Below are 20,544 nucleotides of genomic sequence, written 5' to 3' on the forward strand. Positions count from 1 at the left end.
AGTGCAGGGTGACTGGCAGACACCTGGTATAATTACCGCACAGCAGTACAATGTGACTGGCAGACAGCTGGTATAATTACCGCACAGCAGTGCAATGTGACTGGCAGACAGTTGGTATAATTACCGCACAGCAGTGCAATGTGACTGGCAGACAGTTGGTATAATTACCGCACAGCAGTGCAATGTGACTGGCAGACAGCGGGTATAATTACCGCACAGCAGTGCAATGTGACTGGCAGACAGCGGGTATAATTACCGCACAGCAGTGCAATGTGACTGGCAGACAGCGGGTATAATTACCGCACAGCAGTGCAATGTGACTGGCAGACAGCGGGTATAATTACCGCACAGCAGTGAGATGTGACTGGCAGACAGCTGGTATAAATACCGCACAGCAGTGCGGGGTGACTGGCAGACAGCTGGTATAATTACCGCACAGCAGTGAGATGTGACTGGCAGACAGCTGGTATAATTACCGCACAGCAGTGCAATGTGACTGGCAGACAGCGGGTATAATTACCGCACAGCAGTGCAATGTGACTGGCAGACAGCTGGTATAATAACCGCACAGCAGTGCTAGGTGACTGGCAGACAGCTGGTAGGTATCATTACCGCACAGCAGTGCAGGGTGACTGGCAGACAGCTGGTATAATTACCGCACAGCAGTGCAATGTGACTGGCAGACAGCGGGTATAATTACCGCACAGCAGTGAGATGTGACTGGCAGACAGCTGGTATAAATACCGCACAGCAGTGCGGGGTGACTGGCAGACAGCTGGTATAATTACCGCACAGCAGTGAGATGTGACTGGCAGGCAGCTGGTATAAATACCGCACAGCAGTGCGGGGTGACTGGCAGACAGCTGGTATAAATACCGCACAGCAGTGCAATGTGACTGGCAGACAGTTGGTATAATTACTGCACAGCAGTGCAATGTGACTGGCAGACAGCTGGTATCATTACCGCAGCAACCACAGCATCTAGACGGTTAAATAGAGGGAGCGGGCTCACTCTTCACCCCATTCACTCCTGCAATGTAATTGTGGGGTGACAATTTGACATCTGAGGGCCTCAATAATTTTGGCAACGTGTACGCCAGTGACATCATCATCAAGCTTATTAACCCCCTCCTTCCCTCCCTATTGTATAATATATCACCTTATTATTATTATTTACACAGTGGTAATAAAGGGATATGGGTGACTCATATTATGAGAACATTTGTGTATTTACTACCTGAAATTCTGGAAAAACCCTTTAGCTTCATAGGCGGTTGTCACCATTCCCTGAAAACCGGGAGCAGCGCAGCACCCGCACAGCAGTGCAATGTGACTGGCAGACAGCTGGTATAATTACCGCACAGCACTGCAATGTGACTGGCAGACAGCGGGTATAATTACCGAACAGCAGTGCAATGTGACTGGCAGACAGCTGGTATAATTACCGCACAGCAGTGCAATGTGACTGGCAGACAGCTGGTATAATTACCGCACAGCAGTGCAATGTGACTGGCAGACAGCTGGTATTATTACCGCACAGCAGTGCGGGGTGACTGGCAGACAGCTGGTATAATTACCGCACAGCAGTGCGGGGTGACTGGCAGACAGCTGGTATAATTACCGCACAGCAGTGCGATGTGACTGGCAGACAGCTGGTATAATTACCGCACAGCAGTGCAGGGTGACTGGCAGACAGCTGGTATAATTACCGCACAGCAGTGCGATGTGACTGGCAGACAGCGGGTATAATTACCGCACAGCAGTGCAATGTGACTGGCACACAGCGGGTATAATTACCGCACAGCAGTACAATGTGACTGGCAGACAGCGGGTATAATTACCGCACAGCAGTGCAATGTGACTGGCAGACAGTTGGTATAATTACCGCACAGCACTGCAATGTGACTGGCAGACAGCGGGTATAATTACTGAACAGCAGTGCAATGTGACTGGCAGACAGCTGGTATAATTACCGCACAGCAGTGCAATGTGACTGGCAGACAGCTGGTATAATTACCACACAGCAGTGCGGGGTGACTGGCAGACAGCTGGTATAATTACCGCACAGCAGTGCTGGGTGACTGGCAGACAGCTGGTATAATTACCGCACAGCAGTGCACTGTGACTGGCAGACAGCTGGTATAATTACCGCACAGCAGTGCACTGTGACTGGCAGACAGCGGGTATAAATACCGCACAGCAGTGCAATGTGACTGGCAGACAGCGGGTATAATTACCGCACAGCAGTGTGGGGTGACTGGCAGACAGCTGGTATAATTACCGTACAGCAGTGCAATGTGACTGGCAGACAGCGGGTATAATTACCGCACAGCAGTGAAATGTGACTGGCAGACAGCGGGTATAATTACCGCACAGCAGTGAAATGTGACTGGCAGACAGCGGGTATAATTACCGCACAGCAGTGAAATGTGACTGGCAGACAGCTGGTATAAATACCGCACAGCAGTACAATGTGACTGGCAGACAGCTGGTATAATTACCGCACAGCAGTACAATGTGACTGGCAGACAGCTGGTATAATTACCGCACAGCAGTGCAATGTGACTGGCAGACAGTTGGTATAATTACCGCACAGCAGTGCAATGTGACTGGCAGACAGTTGGTATAATTACCGCACAGCAGTGCAATGTGACTGGCAGACAGCGGGTATAATTACCGCACAGCAGTGCAATGTGACTGGCAGACAGCGGGTATAATTACCGCACAGCAGTGTGGGGTGACTGGCAGACAGCTGGTATAATTACCGTACAGCAGTGCAATGTGACTGGCAGACAGCGGGTATAATTACCGCACAGCAGTGAAATGTGACTGGCAGACAGCGGGTATAATTACCGCACAGCAGTGCGATGTGACTGGCAGACAGCGGGTATAATTACCGCACAGCAGTGAAATGTGACTGGCAGACAGCGGGTATAATTACCGCACAGCAGTGCTATGTGACTGGCAGACAGCGGGTATAATTACCGCACAGCAGTGCAATGTGACTGGCAGACAGTGGGTATAATTACCGCACAGCAGTGTGGGGTGACTGGCAGACAGCGGGTATAATTACCGCACAGCAGTGCAATGTGACTGGCAGACAGCTGGTATAATTACCGCACAGCAGTGCGGGGTGACTGGCAGACAGCTGGTATAATTACCGCACAGCAGTGCAATGTGACTGGCAGACAGCGGGTATAATTACCGCACAGCAGTGCAATGTGACTGGCAGACAGCGGGTATAATTACCGCACAGCAGTGCAATGTGACTGGTAGACAGCGGGTATAAATACCGCACAGCAGTGCAATGTGACTGGCAGACAGCTGGTATAATTACCGCACAGCAGTGCGGGGTGACTGGCAGACAGCGGGTATAATTACCGCACAGCAGTGCTATGTGACTGGCAGACAGCGGGTATAATTACCGCACAGCAGTGCTATGTGACTGGTAGACAGCTGGTATAATTACCGCACAGCAGTGCAATGTGACTGGTAGACAGCTGGTATAATTACCGCACAGCAGTGCAATGTGACTGGTAGACAGCTGGTATAATTACCGCACAGCAGTGCAATGTGACTGGTAGACAGCTGGTATAATTACCGCACAGCAGTGCAATGTGACTGGCAGACAGCGGGTATAATTACCGCACAGCAGTGCTATGTGACTGGCAGACAGCGGGTATAATTACCGCACAGCCATGAGTCAGGAGCAGCAGAGATGACAGAACAGTGGGCGAGACATGGGGTGAGTCGTGGGCGGGGCTATCTGGAGCTCCGCCCCGCCCTGTCTGCGGCCGCACTGCGGAGGGAGCGATCCCCCGGCTGCATTATGCTCAGCGCTATGTCTGAGAACGACTTGCCGGACGTCGTGTGCCCGCCGGACATGGGCGCTGACAGCTCGGAGAAGCCGAGGTTCCGGCGCTGCTACACGGGCCGGTTGACGGTGGAGCCGGTGCTGTTCTTGGCAATGTTTTCGGTGGCGCTTCAGGGCCCGCTCACTACTCAGTATCTGTGGGAGCGGCTTAGCGCGGACATCGGCTACAATGGGAGCAAGACCGAGGGCTGTACCAACAGCACGACCCCCCTGGAGAAGGTGAGAGGCCGTACGTAGACATCACGTGTCACAACAGAGCGGTTACCCAATCAGGTCACTGCCTTCATTTCCCCCAGGGCTTCTGAAAAAAAAAAATGAGAGCTGAAATCTGATTGGTGGATGCAATTTTTCACTACTTTTGGTAGGATTACCTATAGCAGCCAATCAAGTTACTGCCTTCATTTCCCCCAGGGCTTCTGAAAAATTAGAGTTGGAATCTGATTGGTTGATGCAATTTTGCACTTGTCATATGCCAGACTTCAGGCTACTGATGGCACCACTGCCAATCCGAGGTGGTCACTACCAGGGCACACTGTGGGTATACAGATGGGCAGAGTCCTGTATCCAGAAGTAGTTGGACTGCAAAAACGCCTGGTGACAGTGTGTTACTCACAATCGGGCTCGGACTGGCCCGCAGGGGTACAGGTGAATCCCCCGGTGGGCCGCTAGTCCCCCACCCCCTGCACAAGTGACACACAACACATTAGACTTACTGCACTGCATACATATATTCAATATACAGCACCTCAGCCAGCCGATGTTCATATAAAAACCATGTTAGATTTATTTATTATATTTGAATGTATCCGTACGATGGGCCCCCAAAATACATTTTACTGGTGGGTCCTAGGTACCCCAGTCAGACACTGCTCACAATGCAGGGTGTCTGTACCAGGTACTAATGCCTGCCCGAAAAAGTAAAACATTTAAATATATATCAATCTACAATATCTTTCTGCTTGGACCAGAGTTCTGCGATGCCTGATGTGCATATTTCCAAAGAAAAACACACACAACCCCCTACCCCCAAAAGGGGATGTCTGAGCACTGGGGCCCCCACTGATGGTGAAAACAGGGTAATGGAGGGGCAGCACGACCACAGCCCCATAAGTGTCACCTCAGTTTTCTGTGAATAGTGTTTTTTTTATGGGAAAATCCCTTTAAAGGGGTTAGGGTGGGTTCACACTAGCGTTATGGATTCAGTTATGTTCTGTTATAACGGAAAGCCATAACGGACTCCATAACGCTAGTGTGAACCCACCCCTAACCACAATTTTTCACCTCTTCGCAGGATAGCTGATAATTTTATGATGGTGGTGTGGGGGTCCTACCCCTGGGACTCCCGCTGAATTGGGGTCAGCAAGTCCCCTATGTACGCCTTTCCACCTCTCCAATCACACAGGGGACTTGGGCATCCCCCATCGGTGAGGGTCTGTGGATTACAGCAGTCCTGTAGAAGTGAATGGAGCAGTGGTCACACAGGGGATAAGGTGACCCCTGTCCTTGGGATCAGTCGGAGTCTCAACGTCAGGACTCCCAGCAATCAGTGCTGGCTAAATGCCTGTGTGACTGACCGCTGTTCTTCCCTGGCTAGGGCTACCCTGGGGTTGTGCCTGGTGTACCTCAATAGTTGCACCACATTTCTCAATCTGCGCGCACCATGTAGCGGAATACTTGAGTAACACACTGGTGTAATGCTCTGCAGTAAGCAAATGTGCTTCGATGTATATACAAAGCGGCTGCTTTCTCACGGTAAGTCATGCGTAGATTGCATGCTACCTGCGGTGGAGTCATAAGTATGATACAGCGTGGAGCCCTTTACCTCGTTGCACTCCATTGTATCATTGGTAGGTTCCCGTTTGGATATGGATGTTTTATTGTCTTTCATCTTCCTTTAGTTATTCATGATCCGTACACACCCTCGTTAAAAAACGGTTGGCCACCCAAAGGTGCTGTAACCAGCACTATAAGTGACTTCGCCATTGAACGTTATAAAGGGATCTGCCCCAAAGTCCGATATGTGACGTCTGCCCTCTTGTTTCATTACTGTCTCTTCACTGACTGTACAGCGCTCCGTCCCGAACTATGCCGCTAGTGGTGGTGGATATGTGAGGTTCATCCACCGAATAAGTCTGCGCAGGTGTCTGTTTTTAATGCCATGTGCAGTGCACATGAAGTATATTGCCAAAATTGAAATGCTAAAAGAGCTGGACTAAATTTTAAAAAAAAACTGTTCCAGGACAGTGTCCATTTATACCCCGAAAGTAGCCCCAAGCAGTTTGAAGCTTATTCACCACATACTGGAAATATGCCCACCAGTATTGATGTGAGCCTATAGAGCAGCAGTCAGCAACCTTCGGCACTCCAGATGTGTTGAAACTACGACTCCCAGCATGCTCCATTCACTTTTATGGGAGTTCTGAAAATAGCTAAGCAAGTGTACATGCTGGAAGTCGTAGTTTTACCACAGCTGGAGTGCCGAAGGTTGCTGATCCCTGCTATAGAGTCATAGAATATAGTAATGTAAATGATTTGTCTGGAGATGACTGACTACATTACTCAGCATCCAGTAATCTTAATGCTAGTGTAATGCCTGGTGGTTTGTTTATTAAAGGGATTTTCTGGTGCAGACCTCGCCTTTACACCTGCTGCTAGGATGAGCCCACTTGTAGTGGCTGAAAACTGCACAGAGCTGCCATGGTACCAGAGAACGATCGGGCTTTCAGATTAACGATTAGAGTTTTTCACATGAACGGCAATTTAATCCTCAAAACTGCATGGCCATTAACCCCTTCAAGACACAGCCTTATTTCACCTTAAGGACCAGGTCATTTTTTGCAAATCTGACCAGTGTCACTTTAAGTGCTGATAACTTTAAAACGCTTTGACTTATCCAGGCCGTTCTGAGATTGTTTTTTCGTCACATATTGTACTTCATGACACTGGAAAAATTAAGTCCCAAAATTAATTTTTTTTGCATAAAAAAAATACCAAATTTGGAAAAATTAGCTAATTTCAAAGTTTCAGTTTCTCTACTTCTGTAATACATAGTAATACCCCCAAAAATTGTGATGACTTTACATTCCCCATATGTGTACTTCATGTTTGAATTATTTTGGGAATGATATTTTATTTTTTGGGGATGTTACAAGGCTTAGAAGTTTAGAAGCAAATCTTGAAATTTTTCAGAAATCCAATTTTTAGGGACCACTACAGGTCTGAAGTCACTTTGCGAGGCTTACATAATAGAAACCACCCAAAAATGACCCTATTCTATAAACTACACCCCTCAAGGTATTCAAAACTGATTTTACAAACTTTGTTAACCCTTTAGGTGTTGCACAAGAGTTATTGGCAAATGGGGATGAAATTTGAGAATTTCATTTTTTTGCCTAATTTTCCATTTTAACCAATTTTTTCCACTAACAAAGCAAGGGTTAACAGCCAAACAAGACTGTATCTTTATTGCCCTGACTCTGCCGTTTACAGAAACACCCCATATGTGGCCGTAAACTACTGTACGGCCACACAGCGGGGCGTAGAGTGAAAGGTGCGCCGTATGGTTTTTGGAAGCCAGATTTTGCTGGACAGTTTTTTTGACACCATGTCCCATTTGAAGCCCCCTGATGCACCCCTAGAGTAGAAACTCCAAAAAAGTGACCCCATTTTAGAAACTACGGGATAGGGTGGCAGTTTTGTTGGTACTAGTTTAGGGTACATATGATTTTTGGTTGCTCTATATTACACTTTTTGTGCGGCAAGGTAACAAGAAATAGCTTTTTCGGCATCGTTTTTTTTAATTGTTATTTACAACATTCATCTGACAGGTTAGATCATGTGGTAATTTTATAGAGCAGGTTGTCACGGACGCGGCGATACCTAATATGTATACATTTTTTTTATTTATGTAAGTTTTACACAATGATTTCATTTTTAAAACAAAAAATTTTTTTAGTTTCTCCATAGTCTAAGAGCCATAGTTTTTACAGTTTTGGGGCGATTATCTTAAGTAGGGTCTCATTTTTTGCGAGATGAGATGACGGTTTGATTGGCACTATGTTGGGGTGCATATGACTTTTTGATCGCTTGCTATTACACTTTTTGTGACGTAAGATGTGGTCACCTGAGGGGTTAGGTCATGTGATATTTTTATAGAGCCGGTCGATACGGACGCGGCAATACCTAATATGTATACTTTTTTTTATTTATATAAGTTTTACACTGATTTCATTTTTGAAACAAAAAAAATGATGTTTTAGTGTTTCCATAGTCTAAGAGCCATAGTTTTTTCAGTTTTTGGGCGATTATCTTAAGTAGGGTCTCATTTTTTGCGGGATGAGATGACGGTTTGATTGTTACAATTTTGGAGTACATGCGACTTTTTTGATCACTTTTATTACCTTTTTTGGGAAGTAAGGTGGGCAAAATTTCAATTTCATCATAGTTTTTTATTTTTATGGCGTTCACCGTTCGGGAAAAGTAACATGATCGTTTTATAGATCAGGTCGTTACGGACGCGGCGATACCAAACATGTGTAGGGAATTTTATTTTTCTCATGTTTAATCAGTGATAAGTGTGTTTTTTGATTTTTACTTTTTTTTTTGACCCAGACCCACTTGGTTCTTGAAGATCCAGTGGGTCTGATGTCTGTATAATACAGTACAGTATATATTGCACTGTACTATATTTTACTTACACTTAACAGATCTATGCTTTCAGCACAGATCTGTTCAGCACCATGGACAGCAGGACGCCTGAGAAGGCGTCCTGTTGCCATGGGAACCTTCCCCGTCTGCTCAGTTATGGTCAGAACTGCGCAGACGGGTAAGGACGGGGCTCTGGGGGGGCTGTCTGGAGGCTCTCTCCATCTCCATCGGGGGGCTGCAAAGGTACAGCAGCCCTCCGATGGGAGAGGGAGGGAGCTCCCTGAGCTGTTAACCTTTTCCATACTGCGGTCCGTACGGACCGCGGTATGGAAAGGGTTAAACGGCTGACATCGCATCACCGATGTCAGCCGTTTATACCAGGGTGCCAGCAATGTGCTGGCACCCTGGTATAACCCACTAGACGCCAACGATTATTATAATGGGAGGCGGGCGGGGGATCGCGATCTCGCCTGCCGCACCGACCGCCTCCCGCAACTGCCGCACCGCCCACAAACCGCCCCCCTGCACCCCGCCACATAAATGAATTTGGGGGTGCAGGGGGCAATTTTTAGGTTTCTGATCCCTGCGGTCCCTGATCAGAAACTACATAAAGCGATCGCCGATAGGGGGGGTGCCGAAACTACCCGATCGCCGATACGGGGGGTCACAGGACCCCCCTCGGCATTGAGCCTGAGTGCCTGGCTGTGTGTAACAGCCGGCACTCAGCGCTGTCACCATGTCTGCAGACATGGTGACAGTTAAATGCGATGAGGAGTATACTAGTCATGGAGCGCTAAGTAGCAGTGCTCCATGACTAGTATACATGTGATAGGTATAGTATATTGTCACACTCTCCTTCTCTGATCGCTTCCCTGACAGGAATGGGGACGATCAGAGAAGGAGAGGCACACAGTCCCTCCCTAACCCCCCCTTACCTGCCCCGATGCGCTGCGATTGGTCCCTCTGCAGTATTGGACCAATCACAGCGATCGTGGGCGGGTCAGGGGTCTAATACAACTCCTTCCGGCTTCTCTGGTTGCCTAGCAACCCCAGCTTCACTGAATCTTCAGCGCTTCGGTCCCTGCGCTGACAGTGAAAGCCGATCACGTACATGCACGTGGGGATGCGGTGAGGCACCACATTCCCCCACGTACGTGATGTTGCGTGAAGGGGTTAAAGGGGTATTCCGATTTCATAAAGTGATTGGTTGAGGTCTGTTCCTAAATCACTGCTCCGCTCCTGGCCGTGCAGGGAGCTGCACCCAACCCCAGTTACTTTAACCGCAATCACAACAGACTTCTCCTCTGACAATGGGGTTCAAGTCCAAAAGGTGCTTTATTTTGTCACTTCAGCACTAGGGATGAGTGAATAGACTTCAGATAAAACACCTGAAGTAGATTCGCATAAAACTTCATATTAGCTCCGATGAGCCGAAGTTATTGCTTTGTGAAGTCTCGCGAGCTTTCAGGCAACAACTTCGGCTCATCCCTATATATCACGCTTATGCGTTCGCTCATCCCTATATATCACCATCACATACATAAACATCGAAAATAAACACCTGCCCGTCTGGGCTCTACCTAATACACGTGTTGTCTCTACCTCACCTATAGAGCGCCGTTCACACACGAGATTAGATCCGTCTTCCTCAGCAAAATACGGTCCAGCAGCCTCTCAGGCTTCCTTAGCCTTTCTCCCTCCAAGTCTTAGGCCCCATGCACACGGCCGTTGTTCACAGCCGTGTGCGGGCCGTGGAACCGCAGCCTGGATCCCTCCTGAGAGCAGGAGCGCACGGCGTCACTGGTTGCTATGACGCCGTGCGCCCCCTGCTGCCGGCACAGTACAGTAATACACTGGTATAGATCGTACCAGTGTATTACTGTACTGTGCCGGCAGCAGGGAGCGCACGGCGTCATAGCAACCAGTGACGCCGTGCGCTCCTGCTCTCAGGAGGGATCCAGGCCGCGGTTCCACGGCCCGCACACGGCTGTGAACAACGGCCGTGTGCATGGGGCCTTACACAGAGGGTTGTTTTATCCCTCCTTGATTACAGCAGCAGGCCTCACCTGCGGTCACCTCTAGCAAAAGACAATGGAAGGGTGTGGACTGGCAGATCCCACTACCAAACATATCCCCGAGTCCACATGAAATCCAGCCCAGAACAACATCTAGACAAAACTGTCTCTTCAAAGTACACTTTGCTGAAACAACTGCAGCTTTCTGAATTTCAGTTCTCTCACCCATGTGAAACTATAAATTGCAAAAAAACATTACAAACATTATTTTGGTAGTTCAACAAATAAAAAAGTTACAACTAGTGATGAGCAAAGCGAGCTTCGAATGCTAAATCCGAAGTCACTTCGCTCGAAGCTGAGCTCGGTTCCAAGTTTTAAAGTTGTTTTCCACTTTAAAAACCAACCACCGACTTTGGCTCATCGGAGGACGTATATTTTAATACTGTACAGAGACTGATCTCTGCACAGCCTTAATCTGAAGTGTTTGAGCGAAGTGACTTTGGATGTAGCATCCGAAGCTCGCTACACTCATCACTAGTTACAACTGTTGTGAGCTAAAATCACAAAAAACTTGTCTGGTCATTAAGGCCTCTTTCACACGGGCGTCATGCGTGCATTGTGGGAAACCCGCACGAGTGCGCATGCAATTTTAGTCAGTTTTGACTGCGATTGCGTTGCGCTCAGTTTTTTTGCGTGCGGGTGCAATGCATTTTGCATGCGCGTGATAGAAAACTGAATGTGGTACCCAGACCCGAACCCACACTTCTTCACTGAAGTTAGGGTTTGGGTTAGGAGTTCTGTAGACATGGTTATAGGGGAAAATAATAGCATTCTTAATACAGAATGCTTAGTAAAATGTCGATTGAGGGGTTAAAAAATGAAAAACATTAACTCACCTTATCCGCGTGATCGCACAGCTGGCATAGTCTTCTTTCAGGATCTGCGCTGACGTCACCGCACTCACCACATGGTGAGCGCGATTACGTCATCATAGGTCCTTTTGCAGGTCCTGAAAGAAGAAGAAGAAGAAAGATGATGATGCCGGCTGCGCGAACAAGAGGATGAGGTGAGTTTATTTATTTTATTTTAACCCCTCAAGCCACATTTTAGTAAGCATTCTGTACTTTAGAATGCTATTATTTTCCCTTTATAACCATTTTATGAGGGAAAATAATACAGTGAATTTACTTTAATGGGGTCCGGGGTTGCTCATCCCTATCGTTTCTTAGCAACAATGTGTGAAAATCGCACCGCATCCGCACTTGCTTGCGGATGCTTGCGATTTTCACGCAGCCCCATTAATTTCTATCGGGCCTGCGTTGCATGAAAAATGCTGAATATAGAGCATGCTGCGATTTTCCCGCAACGCACAAGTGATTCGTGAAAATCGCTGCTCATCTGAACAGCCCCATTGTAGTGAATGGGTCCGAATTCAGTGCGGGTGCAATGCGTTCACCTCACGCATTGCACCCGCGCGGAAAACTCGCCGGTGTGAGAGGGGCCTAAAGGCGTTGTCCGGGTATATCCTATTGATAACCTAGAAACTGAATTCAAAGCTTGTGAAATCATCATGAGGAAAGTATAAAGTACAACTAAATGATTTTCCTATTTCATGACGTAAAGTCATAGTTTTATTAAAGACACGGAGGCGAGTATTGCTTTCTCCTTGTTTACTGACCACCAATAGCAGCAAAGAGAAAAAATTAACATACAGGAAACCATAGCAACCAAGGTCCCTCCCCTATGGCCCCTATAATAGGCCGCTCCTCCTATGGCTCTTCCTCTTTCTTTGGGAACCTGGTGCCAACATCCCGAACAATCCAACGAAACTCTGAACTTTGACCGGAACGAAGAAATCCAATCTCGACGAAGCGGGAACCAGCAGTCGCCAACCTGGCCAACTACCGTAGAACATCAAACTGGAACACGGCATCCTATCCTGGAAGAAGCTTCATCCTGAAAGAGAGAACAGACCATGGGCCTAGGTGAAATCGGCATGTCAGAACAAGAGCGTCCGAAAACCATCTGCTCAAACAGACCCGATAGGGGTCGAATGACCAAAGGCAATAAAGTGCATTAAAAAAACACAACAATGGCAATGAAATAACCAACAGGACAATAAATACAATGGCACTGAATAAATAACAGGACAACAAACACAGCAAAATAATAAACATAAGCGAGCCCTGAAAGAAAACAACCCACCAGAAGACCCAAGGGAGGGAATCCAGGGGGGGGCAATACTCGCCTCCGTGTCTCTAATAAAACTATGACTTTACCTCATGAAATAGGAAAATCATTTAGTTTTACAGCAAGACACGGAGGCTTATATTGCAAGTTCAAAGCCCGTCAATAATTGAAGCAAACAAATTAGCATGAAGGACGGAAATAGAACTCCCTGAACGTGGTAACATTAGACCAGTCGGCCAGACGCATAACATCCTCCAATCTGGCCCCCGAAACCGCCAGGGCGGTGGCAGAGGTCCCACGCGCAGAATGGGCCGTGAAGACAGAAGTGTCAACACCCGCCAATGACATAATCCATTTAAGCCAACGTGCTAACGTAGGGCTAGAAACCGGCCCAAAAGGATGCCGAATAGAAAGGAACAGCTGCGGCCTGGTCGGAGACCTATGTGCCAGAGTCCTGGACTCGTATTCCTTAAGGCACGCCACGGGGCATAAGATCGGAGAAGAGGGAAAACTGGGGTAGGACACGAACCGGATGCTAGTCTTGGTGCGACGCGAGATGTTAAAGGTAACCCCCTCCGGGGTAAAAGAACGCGCGTCGTAATCAAGGGCCCTCACATCCGAGACCCTCTTGCATGAAATGAGGCAAAACAACGCCAACAATTTAGCGGACAATTGTCTAAGTGATAGAACAGAATTCTCGGGCCAAGAGGCCAAGAAGGCCAGAACCAGGGAGACATCCCAAGTAGTGGAAAAACGAGGCCGAGGGGGACGAGACAACCGAGCCCCCCGAAGAAGGCGAGACACAGAAGGATGTTGACCGGCCGCGACACCTGCGTAGCCCTCGTGGGTAGAAGAAATAGCGGACCTGAAAAGGTTAATGGTCCGATACGCCTTCCCCGCCTCAAAGAGAGAGGTGAGGAACTGCAGCAGTTCAGCAAGTTCTCCAGGCTGCCCGGTAAGACTTTCTGGTGCCGGGAGCCCATGCGCTGTCCAATAGTTGTCGAGTCGCAGCCGAAATTCCCTCGAAAGATCCAGGTGTCCGGAGATCCGGCACGCCAGCAGCCGCAGGGATCCGTTGAGGAGAAGGGGATGGTGTAGACCCTGTGGGTTGCGTAGGAGATCCAACCGGCTCGGGAGAAGAACAGGGATCTCCACCAGAATCTTCAACAATGAAGGGAACCAGACCTGGGACCCCCAGAACGGGGCCATCAGAACCAGGTCCGCCCGATTGCAGAGAACCTGCAGGAGTGTCCTCGGGATCATCGAGAATGGAGGAAACGCGTACAGGCGGGACACTGACCAGTCTTGGAGGAACGCATCCACCGCCATTGCCTCCGGGTCCGGACGCCAGCTGAAGAACCGGGTGAGCTGTCTGTTGAGCCGAGAGGCGAAGAGATCGACTGACATCGGACCCCATAAATCCGAAATCGCCGCAAACACCTGCGGATCCAACTGCCAATCGCTGCCATCCGAAAGGTAGCGAGAGTTCCAATCCGCCTGAACGTTGCTCAACCCCGCCAAATACTCCGCCTGCACCATGATGTCCCTGGACAGGCAAAACGACCAAAAATCTTTGGCCAAACGAGCCAAGGTAGCCGAGCGAGTACCCCCAAACGGTTGACATACCGGATCGCCGACACATTGTCCATCCGCAGCCTGATACACGCGTTGGCGATCCCGTTGGAGAAACTCTTCACCGCGAAAGACCCCGCCAGGAGTTCCAACGCATTGATGTGTAGGAGGGATTCCTCCGCAGACCAGGGACCCCCTGTGGAGACCCCGTTGCAATGGGCACCCCAGCCCTGGAGGCTCGCATCCGATTCGATTGTCAATTCCGGCAGGGATCCAAAGATCGCTCTGCCGTTCCACGCCTCTAGGTTGGCAATCCACCAACTCAACTCCTCCCGGGCTTCCGAATCCAGAACCACCGCGTCCGCAAAGGAGGCACCGGTCCGAAGATGGGCGATCTTCAGTCGCTGGAGCGCCCGGTAATGCAGTGGGGCTGGAAACACCGCCTGAATCGATGAGGCCAATAGACCGATAATGCGAGCCAGGTGGCGTAACGAGAGATGAGGAGCGCATGCCTCAACTCCTTGCGGATCGCACGCAACTTCGCCGTCGGCAGACTGAGGGACTCCGAGAGCGAATCCACCGTGAATCCTAAGAACTCCATCCTCTGGGCCGGAGTGAGGCAGGACTTCTCCCAGTTGAGGAGGAAACAGAGACCCGACAGCAGGTCTGCCGTCCAGCGTAGATGTTCCAGCAATCCCGCTCTGGGATGTCGTCCAGGTAGAGGAGGTGTACACCCCGAGTCCTCAACCACGACACGACTGGACGTAGCAACTTGGTGAAACACCAGGGAGCTGAAGACAGCCCGAATGGCAGATAGGTGAACCTCCAGACCTCTCCTTCCCACCTGAATCGAAGTAGGTCCCTGGAACGAGTGGCCACCGGGACCGTCAGGTAGGCATCTTTCAGGTCCAGTTTTACCATCCAGTCCCCAGGAACTAACAAGTCCCGAAGGAGATGGATCCCCTCCATTTTGAAATGACGGTAGCACACCACCGCATTCAACGCGCGAAGGTTGATGACCGGTCTCATCTGCCCACCTTTCTTCTGCACGAGAAAGATATTGCTGATCACACCCGCCACGGCCGGGGGCGCCGGCTCTATCGCCAACTTTTGTCTGAGGGACCGCAGTTCTGCGTCCACCAACGCGCAATCTGTGCGTGATAGGGGAACGAGTGGCGGGGAGGGAACAAGATAAGGGGACCCCGTGAGCTCTATGTGAAATCCCCTGACCGTGGCAAGCACCCATGGGTCCGCGGTGATGAGACTCCAAGCGTGGGAAAAAAGACGGAGTCTGCCCCCTACACAAGGTACTATAGAATCCCCAATCTGGGGAACACTTACCCAAGGGTCTGCGATGGTTCGGGTTGCCCCGAACGCCACTGATTCCCTCTTGTGGCGAAGAATGGAGATGCGTTGCGTTTATCCTGGAAAGGAGGACGGTGTCCACCGGAACCTCTGTTCGCTCCACGGGCCTGGAAATTTGCACGGCCGGACAGGCGGCCCCTACCACTGCCGGCCCGATGAGAGACCCGTCCCTGGAATACCCTGCGCATAGAGGCTTGGGCCTTGTCCAGCGCAGTAAAAGTGCCCACGAACCGGCTCATGTCCTTGATGAAGGACTCGCCGAAGAGGAGGCCCTGTGCGTCCTTCCCCGCCTCAGTGAGCGCCAAATTCGCCATTTTGGGGTCTATCTTAAACAAGATAGCCTTGCGCCTCTCAATCGCCACGGCCGTATTGGCTTTGCCGGTAAGGCATATGGCCCTCTGGGCCCAGCCCCGCAATTCCACAGGGTCTATCGGGGTTCCCTTAATTCTAGCTGCCTCGGCCATCTCCAAGATCCTGGTCAATGGACCAAACGCATCTAAAATCTTGTCCTGGCAGCTGCGGAGCGCTGAATCCAGGCCCTTTTTTGGGTCCCAGCCAGTCTTGGCTAAAAACTGCGACATCTTGGGGTCCACCAACGGGGTGTCACAAACCTTATTGGGAACCACTGGCCGGGGACACTCGGCCCTAAGTTTGTTACGCGACTCGCGGCTAAGCGAGTGACTGTCACGGCCATGGCTATGACCGTGACTCTCTATCCGCATGCGGTTGCCTGCGGTTTCGTGTAGGTTAAAACCACAGGTGAGGGCCACTGGCGTGTGGCCTAACTTGTGGTTGCCGCAGGCAACCCATTGTCTCATGTGTATGTGCAGCAGCAGTCTGAGCGTGGCTAGGCAGCGTGCTGCAGTGGCATGCGGTCTCACCTGACTCCCTTTTTGTTAGGTGTGTGTGTGGTGTGCACTGTGTTTTATGTTTTGTGTGCACTTCCCCTTATATGTGTGTTTTCCCTTCTGTGTACTGGAAGGGTTAACTTCCTTCCCAGTGTGTGTGATGTCACTGGGTGTGGTTGACCGGTGGGTGTGGCCTTTGGGCCTATATAACCTCTCTCTGTGGCAGGGCTCAGTAGGTTGCTGCAGCCTTGCTAGCTGGAGCGGCCTCCTGTGCTTTTCCATCTGTCTGTGAGAGCCACCACTGTGGTCATAAGATTTAATGTATGCCTATGTCTTTATGTGTGTTGTTGGTATGTTGTCTGTTGGGATTTTCACATGTGTTTGTGCAGCATACGGTTCTGGATCCCTGTCTGTTTAGGGGTCCAGTCAGCAGGGCTGTGGCAGGTTGGTGAACTTCTGTTCGCCTGCCATTTCCATATCGCTGTTTCTGTCCCCCTCTTCCCAACAGCTTGGCCGTTGAGGCTCCTGCTCCTCCGTGTCAAGGAGGAGTAGGTCGTCTTACCCAGCTCCTAGCTCAGGGATCTGCAGAGGGTAAGATAGGGCTCCGAGGTTCCTGCGCATGGGCCCTCCTACCCTAAAAGGTCGGCCCATGCAGGTTAGGAGTTAGGGTCAGGGTAGGGATGCTGTAGGAGGTGACCTGCTCCCTATCCTGTGGCCTCATGGCCGAGTAGCCACTTCAACACCTGGCATCTCACGGCTGAGGGTTTTCCCCATCCTCAGCCGTGACAGTGACGTACCCAGTGCTCCAAATAAGCCCCCACATGAGGGCAGGGAAGCCATTCCGCCGAACGGGGGTGATGTAACGACTCGGGGTTGAACATTGGTTCGCCCGAATCATCCAACACGACCTCAGAACGGGTAGCGTTGGAAGTCGACGCCACGTCCTTGGCAGAGGAGGCCGCCGCAGCGGAGGTCGAGGGGCCCTGAACTGGGGGGGGGGGGGGTGAGATCCTCCTCTGTGCCGTAATCAAAATCCGCCATTGCCTCCTCGTCTGAAGCTCTATCCGAGTCAGACAAATCCGGTGATTGCGCTCTAGCGCATTTCCATGTCCGCGCCCGTTCTGCCTGGCGGGAAGAGGCCCTTTTCCGTGAGCTAAGCACAGTTTCTGGGGTGGCAAGATGCGCACCAGTCGAAGTCCCCTGTGACACAGGGGGATCAATAGAGGTAGGCTGCGGTGCGGCAATGGGGTCTTGCAAAGGAGCACTAGCGGGTTGGGCGGACAGAGCTTGGGCAATAGTCTGTGACAAAACTGACGACATGGAGCCCATGGCTGCCATAATCGCGTCAGACACAGAGCGCTGCAGGGCCAGCGCTTGCGCATCTGCCTCGGTGGAGTTAAACCCCTCAGGGGAGGAGGGGGGCCTACTGGCAGTAGGAGGGGGAGTAGGAGCCGACATGCCTACAGATGATGCCTGAAGGGAGCTATGCTGGGACTAATAGTAAACCCACTGGACAAGGCCGAGGTCACCTGAGAGACGCCTACGAAGGAGCAGGGGAGCAGGAGCCGCCAACCGTGCTGGGAGCTGGGACGAGTGTCCGGCAGGAAGCAGGAAGCGCTGTAAGCCCGCCCCCAGTAGCCCGCGAAAAGCGGCCGCCTAAACTAAGATGGCCGCCGAGATCTCGCGAGATCCCGTGGCCGGCCGATTACAGAGGGCGTCCAAGATGGCCGCCGAGATCTCGCGAGATCTCACGGCCTCCCGTAGCAAGACGCGCCGGGAATGGCGCCGCCGATAGCAGGGAGGGAGGACCCGCCCCCCAACCCCCGGGAAGCGTGGACGCTAGTGCAAGGTAAAAATAAGCAAGGGGGGGCGGGAGGAAGGCCAACGCAAAACAATCAGGACAGTGCCAATGCAAGCACTGATAACCACCGAAGGGGGGGAGAACCCTAATGGCGCTGAAGTATAGGTCCCCAAAGCGCAGGGATAAGCGCAGCGATGAAAACCCCCACCTGCCCCGAAAAGAGGCAGGGAGGCAAACGCAAGGGGAGCGCTGTTAGCAAGCAGGGTTAGTCACCCTGGGGTACACAGCGCAAAAGAGACACCTAACACAAAAATAAAACAGCAGAGAAGAAAAAGGTGTACTTAGCTTGGCAGCAGCAAAGAAAGAGGAAGAGCCATAGGAGGAGGGGCCTATTATAGGGGCCATAGGGGAGGGACCTTGGTTGCTATGGTTTCCTGTATGTTAATTTTTTCTCTTTGCTGCTATTGGTGGTCAGTAAAGAAGGAGAAAGCAATATGAGCCTCCGTGTCTTGCTGTAAAACTGTAATTACAGGGGATTTCCAAAGCTTTTTTTTATTTATTTTTTTGTGAATACATCTAAAGTGAAAATAACAATACCTGCCTGCCTTCAAACTGTGCCCCCCTCACTGCTGTCCACATGGAGTGCTGAATGTGCATTTTTTTAAAACATATTTATGCAGAATTGCTATAAAATGGGGGTATTGTCCCATAACCCTTGAGCACCATATTACAGATTAGTACAGCACACATCCACAATACAGCTAGATGCATCATCTCTGAGGGCCACGCTACATGGCAGACATTGTGACTTGCATCATTTTACTATGTTGGCAGAATGACATAAAACCTTAGAGCCGTCCTATGTTGTCACCTTGTATCCTGCTACCACCATGCAGCTCAGGAATTATCCAGTATCAGTTTTGACTGCGATCGCATTCCGTTGTTCAGTTTTTATCGCGCGGGTGCAATGCGTTTTGCACGCGTGTGATAAAAAACTGACTGTGGTACCCAGACCCGAACTTCTTCACTGAAGTTCAGGTTGGGGTTCAAGGTTGTGTAGATGTTGTTATTTTCCCTTATAACATGGTTATAAGGGAAAATAATAGCATTCTGAATATAGAATGCTTAGTAGGTGGTCAATTGAGGGTTAAAAAATTATTAACTCTTTAATTCTCCTCTTGATCGCCTAGCTGCCGGTCTCTTCTAAGGCTACTTTCACACTTGCGTTCAGAGCGGATCCATCTGAGACGGATCTGCTCATATAATGCAGACGGTGGATCCGTTCAGAACGGATCCGTCTGCATTATATTGTAAAACAAATTCTAAGTGTCAAAGTAGCCTGAACGTATCCGTCCAGACTTTTACATTGAAAGTCAATGGGGGACGGATCCGTTTGAAGATTGAGTCATATAGTGTCAACTTCAAACGGATCCGTCCCCATTGACTTACATTGTAAGTCTGGACGGATCCGCTCGCCTCCGCACGGCCAGGCGGACACCCGAATGCTGCAAGCTGCGTTCAGGTGTCCGCCTCAGAATGCATTAGGGCTGGACGGATGCGTTCGGGACCCCTTGTGAGCCCCTTCAAACGGAGCTCACAAGCGGACACCCGAACGCTAGTGTGAAAGTAGCCTTACTTCTTTAATCATGAGCTGACGGCTAAAGACCTGTGTTGACGTCATATCACATGGTCCATCACCACGGTGATGGATCATGTGATCTGACGTCACCACAGGTCCTTCTAATTCTTCCGAACTGTCCTTTCGATGTAAAGTCCTTCAGGCAGTAGTCCCCCTTAATGTTTTTAATTTTGGATATCTCCTTGTGGCAGTCATGGTGATGATATGGAAAAATCGGAATTAGACTTACCAGTAATTCGGTTTCCATGAGCCCATCATGACGCCCCGTTATTCCCTCCCCAATTATTATCATTATTTGCTTAATTTCGTTGAGGGTATGAATTAATACCTTCTAATTATATAATAGATGCTTAGATTTATCTCCACCTCTCACTCTTGTACTTTTGGAAAGCACTGGTGTATGGTGGGGGGGTTGTTTTAACCTCTCTCTGTTCCTGCCCCTACAGAGGTCAGGTGTCAATCTCCTTGTGGCCGTCCTGGTGATCTCATGGAAACCGAATTACTGAAATAATGTCAGTTGAACATAACTATATTGGTGCCATCTCAATGCCTAAAGCCTTTATTGAGAAGAACAAATGTATAATATGCTAATT

General features: G+C 50.0%; 1 protein-coding gene across 1 annotated transcript in view; it reads left to right on the top strand.

Annotated features, from left to right (window-relative positions):
- Positions 1-3,775: 3,775 nt before the first annotated feature.
- Positions 3,776-20,544, top strand: part of LOC122932442 (proton-coupled folate transporter-like) — a 45,588-nt gene continuing 28,819 nt past the window's right edge. The window contains exon 1 of the mRNA XM_044286842.1: positions 3,776-4,093. Within this exon, the coding sequence (XP_044142777.1) occupies positions 3,830-4,093 (264 nt within the window). The 5' untranslated portion in view covers positions 3,776-3,829. The remainder of the gene's footprint in view (positions 4,094-20,544) is intronic.

The sequence above is a fragment of the Bufo gargarizans genome, chromosome 3 (assembly GCF_014858855.1).
Source record: "Bufo gargarizans isolate SCDJY-AF-19 chromosome 3, ASM1485885v1, whole genome shotgun sequence".
In the NCBI taxonomy this organism is placed as follows: domain Eukaryota; kingdom Metazoa; phylum Chordata; class Amphibia; order Anura; family Bufonidae; genus Bufo; species Bufo gargarizans.